Below are 18,131 nucleotides of genomic sequence, written 5' to 3'. Positions count from 1 at the left end.
TAAACCACCTGAGTGATGCATCAGCTGCCTGTACTCCTGGGAGACAGTCGGCTGTCAGTCAGTCTCAGGTGGAGCAGCTGCTCACACTCTCCTAACGCTCCGCGGACGGTCATGAAGATAACCTGACGGTAAGAATACCTGACTTTAAAGAACATTTCTTTTCATAGTATATTTTAATTGACTTTATTTGGCCATGACCAAGAAAGATGTTTATCATTGGACACTCGTTAATTAAGTGGAAACAGAACCAGAATAATATAAACAGGTGTTATATCACTAACCTAAATGTAATTTTACAAAGGCAGCTCATTATGAAAGACTGTACGTTTACTGATAGAGTTCATGTTATTGTATTTGTTTGCTCTGGTCACAGTCTTTTAGTGCCAAAGCCTGTTATTGTGGGGAGGATTTTGACTGGAGGTCTCCATGTGAAGAGTCATGACAGACTTGTGGTTGATTTCTGTCCCTCTGGATAAGACCAGTTTAACCAGTGTAGAGAAACTCAAGCGCACCACTGCCAAAACCAACCTGGCCACCTGCTGCAGGTTCTCCATTCCAGAACTCAAGGTGAGGTTAATATCATCTGCCCCAAGGGTTGAAGTGAGCCAAGTGAAGTATACAGAGTAAATATGGATAGAAGAACCAGTTATGGAAGAGCCTCTCCTCTTGGCCTGTGAGAACAACATTGTCACTGATGAAGAACTAAACAAATTGTATGTGTGCATAAGTTGTATGTTTACAGCAGTACAGTAGAGTGAAGTTTAGGAGGGTCATGGTGTTTGGTGTCCTTCTCTGGTGAAGGCAGAAAGGCTCAGGTTGCTCGCTACAGTTTGAGGCAAAATTTCCATCTGACCCATTTCACTCAACGTGATCAATGTTCACCTTGGCTGCCAGGAATCACGTTTTAACAGCACTTTTTCCATTTTTTAGAGAGATTAACCATAAAAATAATTTAAAAGGGATCTTGACTGTGATATGTGGACATCCTAGTGATGAATCTTAAAAGCCAGTACGTTTTCAAGTTATAATGCACATAGACCCGTGGTTAATGATATGAGCTCATTATAATGTAAAATTGGTTGATGCATCAGCCACAGTAACACTAACTGTGCTGTCTATGCTCTGACCTCAGGTGGGAATACTGGACACTCTGCTCATCGTCTCAGATGATCTCTCCAAGCTCGACACACTGACTGAAAGGTGAAAATGTGAAGAAGAATGATGAACCAGACTGAATATATTGCTCATGCTCTGTTCATTCACACAAAAACCTCTTTGTCTCAATGGTCATTGCACGTTTGTAGTTCAATGTGCAGCTTTGTCCTTAATTAGGACTTGTAACTCTGAGCTTGTGTGCGCCATGATTAATTGATGGTCAGGGGCAGATGACGGTTAGTTTTCCCTCATGATTTTAAATTCATTTCAATTCACTGGAGCTGACAGGGTGTAAGTGGGAATGTTAAAGCCTATTTGCCCTTATGCAACAAAAATATATTTACCATATATACAGATCTAATATATTAACATTATAGTTTTTTTTATTATTTGTCTCAATTTAACAGTATTATGATAATATTTCACGTTGTAATTGCATATTACACTGATATGAAGAGTTGACAGGCTTATGTTTGATATTTGTGTCAGTTAACACTTTATAATAACCTTCATTATTTCACTATATACAAACAATGAAATGCTTTATAAAGTATTTGTCAAGCAATTGTTTATAGTGAATTTGCAACTAATGTTTTGCAATTTGCAATTTTGTCCAGACTAGTTTTTTATTCAGTTGGGCCATTGTTTTCTTAATCTCTCTTAAAAAAATCCCCTGTTCCAAATTAAAACAGTAATTCATTGTGGGTTTCAGTGTCAATAACAAAATAATTTGCAGAAAAAGATTTCCAGAAACGGGGCCAATCAATTATTAGCATTGTGACTAAATATATAACATATAAAGCACATGAATAAAAAAAAAGGTGAAGCACCTCTGTGATAATGATATTTTTTTCTGTTGACTTGTCAGTGTGATTAAAAAAACATATCAGTGTATGAAGGAGGTGATGGAGCAGGCCAGTGACAAAGTGCTGGAAAATGCCTTAGCCAATGGAGGTGAGTCACACACAGTCACACACACATCAGAAGGCGTTAATTACATTGTATAGAAACTCATTAAGTGACTGCATAGAAGCCCCAGGCGACATGCACATTCGAATGAGACTAATAGATACTTAAACTGAGGTCCATATCCATGTACACACACAAACATCCACTCCCACACAAACGTTCACAGCCTACACTGGTCCCTCCCTGTATGAAGGCAGTAGTAGTAGCAACAGCTCAACAGCTCCTCAACACAAATCAGGCTAACCACTGTCTTTGACCACTTTTCACTATCAGACCACGGCACGAGTCAGAGAGCTGTCCTGTCACCCCTGAAATCATACCTCAAGTCTCTGAAGGGTATTGCATCTGCTGGCTATTTGCTCATTGTGTGTCGTGTGCAGTGCTGTGTATCTCCCTGCATTTTTACAGTGATTTTGTCCTCGTATTTCCTGAATGACATTGACATGAGTGTTCCACTGCACTGCGTGATGGTCCGCCTTTACAGTTGTGCAATTTGTGGTGTACAGCGCTGCAACTAATTATTATTTTCATTGTCAATTCATCTGTGGATTCTTTTCTCAATTAGTCAATTAGTTGTTTGATCTATGAAATGTCAGAAAATGATAGGAAACGTCAAGATGTCTTCAGATGTCGAAAACTTAATCGATTATCAGAATAGTTGGTGATGAATTTAATAGGTGACAACTAATCGATTAACGGTTGCAGCTCTAGTGGTTTCTAGTTGGGTTCTGACTTCTTGTGTGTGTCTCTCAGTGGACCTGATGAGCTTCGTGACCAAGTTTCAGTGGGACAAAGCCAAGTACCCCACAGCTATGCCTCTCACCAGCCTGGCAGACATCATTAACAAGGTATAAACTAATGAAAATGAGGGTAATTATTATATCATAAGTGATATACAGTAGTTTAAGTAGTAGAAGTTTAAACCGTTTTAGTTACCTTAAAGGGGGACTCAAGCAATTTATCACTGCACTTTCATAAAGATGGAAGACGTAGGAAACAATGAAACTCACAGTGATACGGAAATTAGAGCGTATTTAGCTGCAGTTTTGTGACGTATTTCTGAGTGACAGTTTAGTTAATAAAAGATGGATTTAAAGATCCCCTCCACACATTTATTAAGGCATTCAAAAGAATTATCCAATGTGTGTATTGACATATTTGCAGAGAAAAAGTATTACCACATGAAAATCCTAAAACGGCAGCTATTCCTTTTCCCTCAGTGAAATTCCAGAATATGTGAATATGCAAGTATTTATAATTTTAACCTCTGGACATTATCACTGTTAAGTCTTTCTCAGTGTGTTGAAGTTTCCACATCACACTTGCGTATTATTTGTTTGTATATTCATGCAAGCAGCACAAACGCAGAATCATTGAATGTTATTAAAGATATTCAATATATGATTTCTTATCTCAGGCTCGTTTTGAGGTTATCACATGTACTCCTGTGATGTTAACACCTGCATGTGTGTCAGGAAGTTTCCCAGGTGGAGACGGAGTTAAATTCCAGAGCAGCGGCATACAACAGTGTGAAAACAAGCTTGCAAAACCTTACACACAAACGAGAGTGAGTGACCTCAGTTACATATTAAGATAAAATAGTTCATTATTTAAACTATGAGATGTTTGACCTGGCATGTCTTTCTATCCAGTGGGACTTTGCAAACTTGCAGTTTGAATGACATAGTGAGGAAGGAAGACCTGGTGTTCTCAGAGTATCTCACCACTCTACTGGTACTAGTGACCAGGTCAGTTTCCACCAATGTTATTCTTCATTTGTATTTATGTTAATGTGTTGTTCTGTATGTTTATTTTTTCTGCACATGTTTCTGGTCTCAGGGGGAGCTACTTGCAATGGGAGAGGACCTATGAATCTATGTCAGAGTTTGTGGTTCCGCGGTCCAGCAGGTGAGCTACCTTAATGCACTCGTGGCTGTAAGACAAGCCACTCCACTTGATCCTAGTACAAGTGCACCGGCAAAGCTCTCAGTACCTGTTCTCAGCCCCCGAAGTTCAGGCTAAGTAACCACAGGTGTTCCATTACTGGCAGAAAGTAAGAGTTCTTGTGGCCTGGATCAGCAGCATGGAAGGAAATGTTTTTTTTTTTCTCAAAGGAAAAAAAAATCTTCACTTGAGGTTTTTAATATTTGAATGCTTTATAACATAATGCCAGAAGCATGAGTAAGCATGCATACCTTACAAGGAAAAGTACTTTGTAGACTGACAACTGAAGCAGACCAAGAACTATACAGTGCTGTCAGAGATGAAATGTAAAAGGGTTATTGGATTTTCAAGCTGGTAGAAACACACTTGAAAGTAAAAAAAAAAAAAGACTGCAGTTGAAAGAGTTCTGTAATCCAGCCCTCCAGCTTTTAGCGATTTTGTGACTATTTATTGTTATGATATCAGATATCATATCTGTTTTAGGTATCGTTAATCCCTAATTAATACTAATATGATGATGCTTAATTTAACTATATGTAGCAAACCATCTAAGCTGGACAATGTATGATATCTCGTCTAGCATCACAGTGCAGTAATATAGGACATCAGTATTAGGCAGCTCTCACTGGCAATATAGTTTACTTTAATTTCTCTTTCTCATCAGCTTGACCTGTTGCTGCATGCTGTCATGTGTAGCTCTGATTTTCTGGTGTTATATTGTGTGACCACCATCAGGAAGCTGTACGAGGACAAAGAGGGAGGCGTTTTTTCAGTGACACTCTTCAAAACAGCTGTTTGTGAATTTAAAGCCAAAGCCCTGGAGAGCAAGTAAGCAGGATGGATTGCCAGAAAATACCACATCAATTCAAAGCTGTGTTGTCTGTGTCTATTACCATAGTGTAGCCTATGATCCACACAGGTTCACCGTGCCCGAGTACAGCTTTGATCTTGAGGAGAAGAGGCAGCAGGAGATTAAGCAGCTTAATGTTCACAAGAAAGAACAATATGTAAGGCATACACCATGCATATAGTTTTATTGCATATGTGTGTCTGCGTTGTAGTTGATTATAAATTTACATGTCTCTTCCTCAGGGAATCTTTGTGCGCTGGTTGAAGGTGAATTTCAGTGAGGTGTTTGTTGCCTGGATCCACTTGAAAGCATTGAGGGTGTTTGTGGAATCAGCTCTCAGGTCAGTGCTGATAAAATCAGTAATTTCCTCTCATTTCCTCTCAATATTAATTAAAAATGGCAGGAAATTATTCATTTTCCTGTGATCTCAATGTGTGAGATGGCTCATAATAATGTCTCCCTCCAGGTACGGATTACCGATGAACTATCAGGCTCTTCTGCTGCAGACAGACAGGAAGCGTTCAAAGAAACTGAGAGAAGAGCTCTCCTCATTGTTCATGCATCTGGACCCCACTGCCACTGCCAGCAAGACAGATGTAAGAGGCCAAAGCCACTGTCACTGCTTCAAACATCACTTGTGATTATGTCACGTTTCATCTAAAGCACAGGAGAAAAAGCGTGAAGACTCAGACGTACAAATTCTTGAACATGGATATCCACTTACTTTTACAGTTACCATAGCTTTCAACCATATCTCATAATCCAAACAGAACTTACTCAGGTGACCTAATTGTGAGTAAAATGATGACAGTTAAAACTAATAATGGAGTGTTAATTTAAATGTAGGAAATGTCTGTTTTTTTATGACCTATATGCTACAGCATAGCCATTAGTGGAAAACCATTAACGTAACTATGCTGAAGAAACTCTCATTCTTTTAGCCATTTAATGGGGACAGGTATGCACAGAAGTACAATATTGACTTACTTGTATTTTACTTGTATCATATTGTGCCACTCTGTACTTTGGCTTAACTTCAGCACATTCCAGAGGCAAATATGTTACTTGTCTCTCCAGTAAATTTACTTCGCTGAAGCTGTTCTGCCAATATTAGCCTGTTGCAGATATGTCCCTGCTAGCACACATGTCGGCCAATGGGTAAGTAGAGGTCAATTTGGAAACCGTGACATTGTCCAGCAGAGAGCATTGACAAGTTAGTGTTTTAACTGTTTAATGTCCCTTTGAGTACATTATCTTGGTCAGAATTCTTAAGTAAACAAATTTAAAGTACCCTTATCAAAAATGTTTAATTATTACATTTTGTTTATGTTCCTAAACAATTTATATCTGTATATCTTAATATAACATGGCCAATAACAATATATTAAATAATATTATATTAAATATAATATATTTTATTATATAAATTGGCCATTCTGCTGCATAATGAGTACTTTTAATTTTGATACTTGACCTGTAGTAGCACAATGGAGAAGTTTTCATGAGTTCGTCCCGAGCTCAATGAAAAGTCGTTAGGTGATATAATATGCTCATTTGCATATTGATAACATCATTGCACATTCACTTGCACAAAGCTTAGTGGTTGTTTGGTTGCAGCCAGCATAAAAGGTTGATAGTGAAATCTTTAGCCAAATAATCACAAACTCACTACAGGGACATGAAATATTTGAAGTAAAATAAAATCTACTCAAGGAGGGAAAACACAGTGCAGTAGAAGAGGGAGAGACCTGAGTGCTGATGGCAGAGAAGCCGTGGACTGCTCTCTTTCTGCTTACTCTGAGCAGCATGAAGAATTACATGCAGAATAAATTAAAATACATCTGAGTATATTTGTTGCCTTTTCCCTGACTATCTGAATAAGAAGTTGAATTTGTCACTAGTTGCTTTTTAGAAAGAGAGTTGCTCAGAGGGTTGAAAATTTGTTAAATCTAGCGAAGTGTCGCAGAGTTGGCGACACTGCGTCACACATGTACGCAGACGACACAATACACAGTCCTGCCAATGGTTTCAAACTATTCCAGTAACAACAATACAACATCAAAGGCTGGAAAGAGAAGGAAAATGCAAGTAAATATGGATGCAAATAATACAGGTTTCACATATTAAAAAAAAATGATGTTTTGCAAATGCAAACACATTTGTAGACCTCAAGGATATTTTGAAATGTATTTTGGTGACTAACAATGATTTTAAACTTTTTACTTAAAAAAAAACTTTTTAACTTGTGTTTGTTCAAAGGAAAATTCCACAGGGCACTTTAAACTTGTATATAGTCCATGTAAGTTTATATGTTTAGTCTCCACCAACTCCTGAGGGTAATATCAGGCTCTTTAACTGCTAAATGCTCCACTATATTCACAGCCAGTTGCTAACTTTGTCTGTTTTGATGTGGGACATAATGTGTCTATTAGAGATTCTTAAAAATGTTGACTGCTGAGTGTAAGTTAAGAGCACTGAGAATGAACCAAAGCAATAGAGTTTGGACTGTAAAACCAAAACAATGAGATGAAGACTCAGTAGAACTGATGGGAAATGCAAGGTTAGGTGACACTTATTTGTGGGTCATTACTACAAGCAACCCCTTAGACAGCACTATAGTAAGTTCATCCATACATTCAGTGTCCTTAAGGCTTGAAAATGCTGAAGCCTTCACTATCAAGATACTAAGAATAAGATAAGAATGCTCAGGCAAAAAACAATTGAAACCAATTTTACTCAGAGAGGAACTGAGGGTGATAGTTTTAGAGAATTTGACAATACTTGCTGAACAGCTCCTATGTTTTCAAATTTCAAAAGACCAATTACAGCCAGTGTTTGTCCAATCCGAAATCATGTTGATGTCTGAGTAAAGAAAAACACTGTCATCTATCTGCTGTCCAGCCGACTCGAAATGACATCTGTCACATGCAAATTTATCCATGTCCTAGCCAGACCACAGTGAGAAGTGTGAAGTTGCAGGCTACTGTGCAATGGTGCTGTCAAATCTGTGAACACCTGTGAAAAGAACTTGATTTGAATGGAGCACAAACACGCCTGCAGTACAATCACTGGTTTTAACTGGTTCAAGGTGTGTGTGTGAGTCTGTTTTTCTGTCTTCCTCTGTCAAACAGATCAGCAGTGACATCCCAGGAATCTGTCAACAGGAGTACTTCTCCTACATCTGCTTCCATATCAATACCAATCTGCTGGAGATCAGCTAGCAGTCAGCAAAGAGAGGACCCACACAGTGACCAAGAAATGAGGGCCCTGTCATTTATGTGGTGGATGGTTCCAAACCTGTCAGAGCCAGAAACATAAAGACCCTCAACTCTGGAATAAAACACATCTAGTGAAGAATCTGTCCTTAAATATCTTTTTTTATGTTTTCAACATTTCTGTTGAGCCAGAAATGTCAAACTTCCATTAGACAGCTGTGTAAATAATCTCGTCAGGTGAACAGTGGACGGATTTCGAGTCCTCTTCACCACCATGTCAGATGCACATGGACTATTCTTTGTGATGTGCTGAAAATGGAACTCTGAAACCATTTATATATGTTTAATAGCTAAAAAATGTTAAGTGTTTTCTTTCAAACATGTACTGTATAATATTGTAAATGTAATATTATATATAAATATGTCATATTTTCCTTTTGGGTGTCTACCAGAAAACCATACTAGAAAATGTTTTAATGCTTTAATGTTCAAAAAACTTCAAAATGCTTTTTTTTTCTCATACTGTCAGTTGTGGCAGTAGCTTGATTCATCCTCTGTTTCGAACGCTCCATTTTAGTGCCTGTTTTTAAGGACCCCCTCCTGAACCCTCTATTCCACTCTGATTGGTCAGCTCTCACAGGCCTGAGCAGGCATCGACCCGCCTTGTTTCCACATCAGCTCTGCTGGTGTTTTTGCAACTATGGCTGTCCTAGGGGCTCAACTGAGGGTGGCAACTGTATAGTCACAACTTCAGGGCTTGCTTAAGACCCAAATTCTGAATATGGGCTGTGTGTATTTCTCGTTTGATTGAGCATTTTAATACTCACAGTATTTGTATAGCACATAGACATGCATTATCATCAAACTGAAAGACATGAAAATCTTACTTTCTACAATGTTGGACCTTTAAGTGACCTTTACGCATATTCCTAATAGAAACCTTAAAGCCATCACAGTGCAATAAATTATCTTTCTTCATGCACAGTTGCACGTTGTTTAATAGTCCTGTAAATTTTTATATGGCACTATACAGCATATTCTGTAGGGAACACATATCATGACTGTATATCACTATGCTGACAGAGATTTCCATGGCCCTGGTAGTCCACTGAATAAGAGGGAGGGAGATCGGTGGGACCTGCACCCACAGCCGAGTGCCTGATCGAGGCTGTCCTCCTGTGTCCACCCCCTGGGTGCCTGGGTAGTCCTGCTGTACAACCAGAGGGAGGGATGGAGTTGTGGGCTGTTAATGTTTAATCACATCACAGAGACAAGAATTAGCTATCTAGATTGCTATTTCCTGACTATATGTTCAGTGGAGTTAATGGGTTGTGCCTGTGGTTTTCTTGTGGTTGGTTTGTGAAAAACAGCCAGCGGCAGAGCTTATGCGGCAGATTGTGAGCCATTGCCCAGCCAAAGAGCAGCAACGCCGAGATCCTCCCAGTGGCATTGGCAGGTAGTGGCACTGCATTGGCAGTCTGCGGCAACCTGTGCCATGTCCGTGGCATCTCCTGGCACCAACCTGTGGCATGTCCGTAGCATCTCCTGGCACCAACCTGTGGCATGTCCGTGGCATCTCCTGGCACCAACCTGTGGCATGTCCGTGGCATCTCCTAGCACCAACCTGTGGCATGTCTGTGACATCTCCTGGCACCAACCTGTGGCATGTCCGTGGCATCTCCTGGCACCAACCTGTGGCATGTCTGTGACATCTCCTGGCACCAACCTGTGGCATGTCCGTGGCATCTCCTGGCACCAACCTGTGGCATGTCTGTGACATCTCCTGGCACCAACCTGTGGCATGTCCGTGACATCTCCTGGCACCAACCTGTGGCATGTCCGTGGCATCGCCTGGCACCTCCCTGTATTTATATTATTCTTATTTTCTATATTTCCTTGGTCGTATTACTTGTTTTACAACTACTGTTTGTATGCTTCTTCTTTACTATCCATCTGTGCTGCTGTGACGCTGGAATTTCCCCGTTGTGGGACTATTAAAGGAAATCTTATCTTATCTTATCTTATCTTAAGCAGCAAAAGAGTGACAATGGACACTGACAGTGTTGGAAATTTTGCAATATCTAATATGAAATACAATTATGAAAATATCTTAACATAACAGTTGCTATGCAGTTCCACAGCCTGCCACAATCTGCCCACGGAAATATAGAAAATAAGAATAATATAAACACAGGGAAATATAAAATATATAAGAATAAGAATAGTACAATATATACAATATTTTACATTCACATTTACGCTATGGAACAGATATTAATATATATTTAGATAATATTAAGAAGTGCAAAACAAGGAGAAATTGTGCAAAACTTTGTACATTAAAATGTGTAAACAAGTAGCTGATTTTTCCCTTATATTTTTATTTTGTACTCATCATGACTTCATGGTGGAAGTGGTTAAGTAAATAGAAATAGCACTAAAAAGTAGAACATACTGCTAAACAATCACCTGAAAGCAGAGTGACTGTGGTAACAACAACACGGACCAGTGGGTTTTCCCAGGAAATGTGGCCCCGCCCTTATTGGCGGTTGGTGCCAGGAGATGCTACGGACATGCCACAGGTTGGTGCCAGGAGATGCTACGGACATGCCACAGGTTGGTGCCAGGAGATGCCATGGACATGCCACAGGTTGCCGCAGAGTGCCACTGCGGTGCCACTACCTGCCAATGCCACTGCCATGTGTCTGCAGCATGATCCATAATAATGCAGCTCAGAAAGAACGGAAGGATGCAACATCCAAATCACAGAAGCTGCAAAATCTTATTCAGAAAAATAACCAACTATCAGATACAGTAAAAAGTAAGCTTCGCTATTTCCCTGTGAAATGCAGTCGAACATTACTGTAAGTATAGCACAAAATAGAAAAACTCAAATAAAGTAGGCTACAGTGCCACAAGTAGGTTACTAAGCCACTGAGTAAGTGTACTTCGTTATTTCCACCACTGAATGCTATACAGTACATGATCACCAGAGTGCACTATCTCTGTTCTGTGCAGCATCAGTTTTCATGGCCTACATGACATCAGAAGTGATAGTCGACCAATCAATACATTTCACATTGGACGGTTCCTTTCGTATATAGTAACACTGTAACTTCCAGTAATTAACGGTTCTGCATAACGCATGGAAATTAACAATAGTCTTTCACCACGGTGTGAAAAGAGTTAAAGTTTGTATTACATAGCGCGATAGTGTTCTTTTAATTATTGACTGAATTGTCTTTACAAGCACACAGCGACATATTGCCCTAAAAAAAACCTGCGAGTGTGTCTGTGTGTTTGAGAGAGGGGGTGGGGGAGGGGGGAGGGGGGAGGGGGGAGAGAGAAAGAGAGAGAGAGAGAGAGAGAGAGAGAGGGGTGGGAAGTGTTGGGAAAAGCTGGCCGTTCAAGCAGTGCTATTCACTGCGCGAAACAGTCTCGAGAAGAAACATTTACGCGCCGAAATAATGGACATTAATTCTGGTTAGTGCGCTTTATTTTTCACATTATATGATAAGAATTTATTCATTCAAACATATAGTAAAATGTGGACAATTCCGAAGCCAAAATATAGACGTGGTTTGTGCGCCGAGGGAGAGATTGCTGTGAACATTGGCGGAGTCCGAGTGGTGCTTTTCGGGGATGTTTTGAACCGCTATCCGGAAAGCAGACTAGCGGAGCTGCTGAACTGCTCAATTCAGAATTCTGAACTTATCTCGTCGCTCTGTGATGACTTCGATCCCGGCAGAAAGGAGTTTTACTTTGACCGAGATCCTGATGCCTTCAAGTGCATCATCGACGTTTACTACTTTGATGAAATCCACATAAAACGCGGCATTTGCCCCATCTGTTTCATCAAGGAGATGGAGTTCTGGAAAATAGACCAAAGTGTTTTGGATGAATGCTGCAAAACTTACCTAAGTGAGAAGGAGGAGGAGCTGAACGAGATTGCAAACAAAGTGAAAGTTATTCTGGAAGATCTGGAGGTGGATCAGTGCATTACGCGCACCCAGCAGTGCCAGAGGTTCCTGTGGCAACTGATGGAGAAGCCGGGTTCCTCCTTGCCGGCGCGCATCATCGCCATCGCATCTTTCTTTTCTATCTTGGTGTCGGCGGTGGTGATGTGTGTGGGTACCATCCCAGAGCTCCAGGTGACGGACGCCGAGGGAAAACTGGTGGAGCACCCGACCCTGGAGGCGATCGAGTCTGCCTGCATGTTATGGTTCACCGCGGAGTACTTACTGCGTCTCGCCTCCTCTCCAAACAAGCTGCACTTTGCGCTCTCCTTCATGAATATCGTAGACTTCATGGCCATCATGCCTTTCTACGTGGTCCTGTCCCTCACCTACCTCGGCACCACATCAATGATGGAGCTGGCTAATGTACAACAGGCTGTCCAGGCGCTCCGGATCATGCGTATCGCGCGTATTTTCAAGCTTGCGCGCCACTCCTCCGGGCTGCAGACTCTGACCTACGCGCTCAAAAAGAGCCTCAAAGAGCTGGGGCTGCTCCTCATGTACATGGGCGTGGGGATCTTTGTCTTCTCAGCGCTGGGCTACACCATGGAGCAAAGCCACCCGGAGACTCTTTTCAGGAGCATCCCTCAGTCTTTCTGGTGGGCCATCATCACCATGACCACAGTGGGTTACGGAGACATCTATCCGAAAACCACTCTTGGCAAGTGCAACGCAGCCGTCAGCTTTCTGTGTGGGGTGATAGCTATCGCCTTGCCCATCCACCCCATCATAAACAACTTTGTGGTCTTCTATAATAAACAGAAAGTATTGGAGACTGCGGCGAAGCATGAAGTGGAGCTGATGGAGCTGAAATCTGGCAGGGAAGCACGCAGAAAAAGCAGCAATTAAACTGAGACTGTGGACGACACTTTACCAGGACGTTTAACTGCCGTCAAAGTGAAACATGAGGGCAGATCATTTCTGTAGGAAATATGAAGATCAAAAAGTCACTTCTACAATCTGATGAGCCAAAACAAAATCAAAACATAAAACTCAAGTTAATTTACAAAACTCAGTATGTCATAACACTGGAAGCCTATCCCCGCCAGTTAAAGAAAAAAGAAAAGTTAGCCTTGATAAAAAAAATAACGATTAAAAAAAATCGAAACTACGAGATAAAAAGTCATAATTATGATAAACGTTATCTTTTTAATCTCATTTTATCGAATAATTGTGACTTTTATCTCATAATTTCAACTCTTTATCTCATCATTATGATTGTTTAAATCACATATTTTTGACTTTATCTAATAGACTTGACTATTTACCTCATATTTGACTTTCTATTTCAATTGATTCAATTAATTCTGACTTTAATTAATTTTTTAATCTTATAATTTTGATTTTTTTAATCTCATACTTTTGATTTTTTTTATCCCATACTTCTCTCATAAATCACATTTTTTATCTCATCATTTTTACTTTTTTAATCTCATAATTTTTCATTTTTATCTTATTATTTTGACTTTTTGTCTCATAATTCTGACTTTAATGTCATAATTTTGATCTTTTTCTAAATCTTATAATTTCAGCTTTTTGCCTTTTCATCTGTTAATTACACCTTACCATGGGGATATTTCTTTTCATCAAGCTTAGTATACATCTTCTTTTCCCTTTTCTTTAACTGGCAGAAATGGGCTTCCATAACAAACCTTGACATTAAGACAGTGACAGTTTTATACCTGTGGCCACATCTGCACATGCAATACACCTGTACATTGCACCATAACAGAGATGTTGTCTTTACACAGCTGTGTTGTTACTGTTGCCGCTTTGACTGCGCTACCTGCTATTTATTCCATGGTGCATAAGTCTAGTTGACATAAAGTCTGTTGTTATCATAGAATTAAAAATCGTGCATGAAAACAACTTGTACATACTTGTGCATAGAGAATCATTAAAGCATCACATGTAACCTGCTAAATCAAGGACAACTTAGATGCTTGAGTCCAAATTTCCAGACGGAGAATAATAAAAGAACAACAACACAAAATAACAAGTTTAAGGATTAGGTTAGTATATAATATAACCAGGTTTCAATGTTTTGCTGGGAAATGTATCATTTAGGGATCGGAGGACAAATGTTGTGGATTTATAGCTTCTATCATTTTAAGCAATGCCTTTAATTAGAAATGATAAAATGTGACAACAGCTGAGTCATAAATTGCAGCTTCCAGAAAACCAATGTGTGATTAATCTCTTTAATTAGATTACTTTACAGCTGACTGTAGAGGAATATTTTGTGTTAAGACAGCTATCAAAAGTATGTGCCCTGAATGTCTGGCTGACCCCACACCAGCTAATGTGTAGATGTGATTATTAATGCCCCTGGGACAGATGACAGACAGTGAAAGATGGTGTGAACTTAAAACAATCACACTTTTAAAGACTCCAAAGCTGTAACAACACATGCTATCATGATACTTTCTAAAAAAAAGTATTATAATATAATATTTTTATAACCTGACCATAAATTAACTACATGTGACTGCTGACACCATCATTTCTCCAACAATACAAATATTCTGTTTCAATATTTTTGTGAAAGTGTGTTTATTTTGAATTTTATTGTAGATGCTTGTCATGTCTATTTCAAAAATTGTATTAAAACCACAGACCTGGCTTTTTTTGATTTTCCCTTTGGCAATCAATAAATGCTTATCTTTTGTTTTATATGCATGCAAGTCATGTGACCACTACAGCCCTTGCCAAATTTTCACAAACTGTTTTGCAAATCTATTTATGCAGAGATCCACAGTTTGAGTGTTGGGTCATTTAAAATGGAACACAGAAGAAGTAGGTTCTATTCATAATGCAGTCACTCATCTAAAGATATAGAGTTAAAGAGTGGTCAAGGAAGTACTCAAATCATTTAAATTAGATAATAATACTGCTTTAAATAATCATCCCATTACAAGTAAAAGTTCTACATTGAAAGTGCAAGTAAAAGTATTATTAGCAAAAATGTGTTAAACATACTAAAAGAGTTTTTAACAGGTTAGTCCTTCAGTGAGAAGATTGGCTATTTATGTATAATTAAAGTTATTAATTTTGCATAACTATAATAGTTTTTCATCAGGTCAGTCACATCATAAAATTTAAACTTGGTGGAGAGCTGAGGATACATTTAGAGGTCTCACAGCCTGAGGAAAGAAGCTGCTCTGTAGTCTGGTGGTGCAGTAGGACACAAAAAACAAGTTTCCTTTGTTTTACCATGTTCATATTAAAGTTATTAATTTTTCATAGCCACAAATACATATGTTGCATCTTGCTTTCACTCACTTTCAAAACAAATGCACACACTAGCCAGATCAAGAGCTTTACTACAGGAGGAGATGGTGCTCATACTTGCTTTTGTCCACAGGGGCCGCCATAATCAACAAAAAATGAATTCCTGATTTCTTGTAGCTGTTTTAAAGAATCAAAAGTAAAATTACACATAGACAAATGTGAAAATGTGTACTATACTATTGCAAATTATTTTATAACTTCATCATGTGGTTTGTGTATTCAATCCTTATTTGTAATGTAACTATTAAACTGTCAAATAAATGAAATGACAATATATTCCCTCTGAAATATAGCGAAGCTGAAAGATACTCAAGTTAAAGGTGAAATATACAACAACTGTCACTGCCAATAGATATGAGCACCAGCATCCTAGACTACATCAAATGCATACACCTGGACATCAGTCCACCTATTAGTGATCTTAGGGGGGATGGAGAGGGATGGCAGTTAACAAGGGGCATGCATTTCGGATACAAGGGTTAGCATTCATCTCGCTCAAATTGCCTAGTGTTTACTTTATCTTAACATTGCATTCATCATTCATAACATTCATTTTTTCCTGCAAAAATAATGTTAAAAATATCAGATATTTAACCTTTCAGTACAAGTACCTCAAATATGCACTTAAGTATGGAACTTGAATAATGCACGTAGCTACAATTTGTGAGGACAAAAAAGCCACAACTTTGAGCGAAAAAAGTCTGCCTGCCTGTGTTCTGTCCTGCACAGTATGCTGCCTCCAAGGTACCACAGACAGCGCTTTATTGTTTCTTCCTGCAGCCATCCTGTATAGAAATGACACACAAAAGAAGACAGAAAATGTTCCACTGTGACAGAGTTGTGTCATAGACCAGGCATGGGTCCCTGTTTGCTCTACAGCAGGTGAATGCTGATCCTATGAGCTGTGTCTGTCTCTGTGGGTGTGGACACATTTCTCATTCTGTCTGTGTCTTTATCTTCATGTTACCATCTAAGTTTCTGCGTTTATCTGCACTTGTACATTGCATGTGACACGATCTGAGGCAGCGGCCTGTGAGAAACTGCCATCCCCAGTGGGAAAATACTTCAAAGTAAGCCTATACACACCCACACACATTGAACGCTCAAAAACACTCTCCACTCCTGTCTCTTCCACCACCACCACACCACCCAGTGTTTCTCTCTGTCTCCTTCTCACTCCTTCGTCCTGCCTCCACCTCCTCGTCCTCCGTCTAAGATGATCTGTCAGCTTCACTGGCTCAGAGAGCAGCGATCAGACACACTGATATGTAGAGCGTTAGTGCTGTCACATTTTGCTGATGTGTAATGATGCAAAACTTTACTCTTATAGCTTCGAATTTTAAAAAGAGAAATGGGTTGCACTCTGAAGGTAAAAATAGAACAAACACATGATTGTTCAACAACATTAGAGGATGAAAAATGTGGCAAGATGAAGGAAAATTAATTAGATTAAAACTGACTATAACCAAATACAGCACTTATTATGTATCAGCAACCATTACAGTTGACTCAGTCTCACTCCTGTATAGCACGGACACACACAGGTTGAAATTATATGTTGCTGACAAGAGTCTGTAATGACCTTTAAAAGCGGCAGACAAACTGATTTTCTATCGAACTGTGTGCTGTTGTATGAACATCCATGTTATTTATTTCTGTGGCTCTCCTACGATGTTTAATCGATGGTAACCTGTAAACAATCACATCAAAGACGTAAGAACCACCTTGTCAATAACTGGCTTCCCCCAGCGCGCTTTGATGCTTCACAGGAGAGGTCTCCCACGATCCTAAAAGTCCCAGGGAGCATGTGTGTCTATAGGAGGATTTAATGGTAAATAGCTTTTGAAGAATGGTTTAATACTGATCATAAGTCATTTTTAATTAGCTCCCACTGGTCAGAAGTAATGCGTAGGTGGGTGGTTACGTTAGTGTTTAGGTAGCTGAAGTTTCATACTATACATCTGTTTTCTTCAGGGTTTCTTTAGATATGAGCACTGACACAGCAGCACTGCAGCAAGCACATAAGAAAGTGACACTTTTCAAGTAGCAACAACAACGTGATCACAGTGGAAAAGAAAAATCCAGGAATATTCTCCAGTCTCTATGGAACAGAATGCTCAGGGGAAGAAAGTATTCCATTTTACTGACTTAAGTTAAATTGAAAAAGAGGTGGTGCTGGGTGTAGGCCTACATTTAAACACAAAGATCCAACAAAGATGCTTCAACAATCTATTAGTGGCAATCACAGATGGATCACCAGCAGTAAACATAGGGTTTACTTAATAATGTAGATCACTGACATAAATTAACAAACGTGGCATTAAGCAAATATTCTGTCATGATTCAGTGTCTTGTTCTTGTGTTTCCTGTTGTATTTTGATATTATGCCCTCATGTGTCACTTCTTGCTTTTCAGTTCCTCCTGTGTGTTTTTCCCTCCCAGTGTTTTTCTGTTCGTTCCCTAACCTGTTCCTCTTCCCTCCTCACCCCACCTGTTCCTGATCCCCTCGTTAGTGTGTCTGTATATAGTCTTTGTTCTCCCTCATGTCTTTATCAGTTTGTTCCGTGTTATTCTTTGGGACTCCGTCTTGGTCTGTCTGCCTTCCCCCGTGTTGCCACCCTGCTTTCTTCTTCAGTGTTTCCTCCAGTGTCTCCTCGTGTCTCCCGTTTGGTATGTTTCTGGTTTTGGTTT

At 39.5% G+C, this 18,131-nt stretch overlaps 2 protein-coding genes across 2 annotated transcripts; both read left to right on the top strand.

Annotated features, from left to right (window-relative positions):
* Positions 1 to 438: 438 nt before the first annotated feature.
* On the top strand, positions 439 to 8,139 carry LOC140995676 (V-type proton ATPase subunit C 1-B-like). Its single transcript, XM_073465755.1, has 12 exons — positions 439 to 567; positions 1,133 to 1,200; positions 2,024 to 2,109; positions 2,878 to 2,972; positions 3,600 to 3,691; positions 3,777 to 3,872; positions 3,964 to 4,032; positions 4,804 to 4,896; positions 4,988 to 5,075; positions 5,161 to 5,258; positions 5,385 to 5,514; positions 8,050 to 8,139. The coding sequence occupies exons 1-12, from the start codon at positions 439 to 441 to the stop codon at positions 8,137 to 8,139; spliced, it is 1,134 nt and encodes a 377-aa protein (XP_073321856.1).
* Positions 8,140 to 11,678: 3,539 nt separating this feature from the next.
* On the top strand, positions 11,679 to 13,337 carry kcnf1b (potassium voltage-gated channel, subfamily F, member 1b). The gene has a single exon (XM_073467050.1). It carries the CDS (start codon positions 11,679 to 11,681, stop codon positions 12,996 to 12,998), a length of 1,320 nt encoding a protein of 439 aa, XP_073323151.1. The 3' UTR covers positions 12,999 to 13,337.
* The last annotated feature ends 4,794 nt before the right edge of the window (positions 13,338 to 18,131 follow it).

This window comes from Pagrus major, chromosome 5 (assembly GCF_040436345.1).
Source record: "Pagrus major chromosome 5, Pma_NU_1.0".
Lineage (NCBI taxonomy): Eukaryota > Metazoa > Chordata > Actinopteri > Spariformes > Sparidae > Pagrus > Pagrus major.
This window is presented reverse-complemented; position numbering and strand designations above follow the sequence as displayed.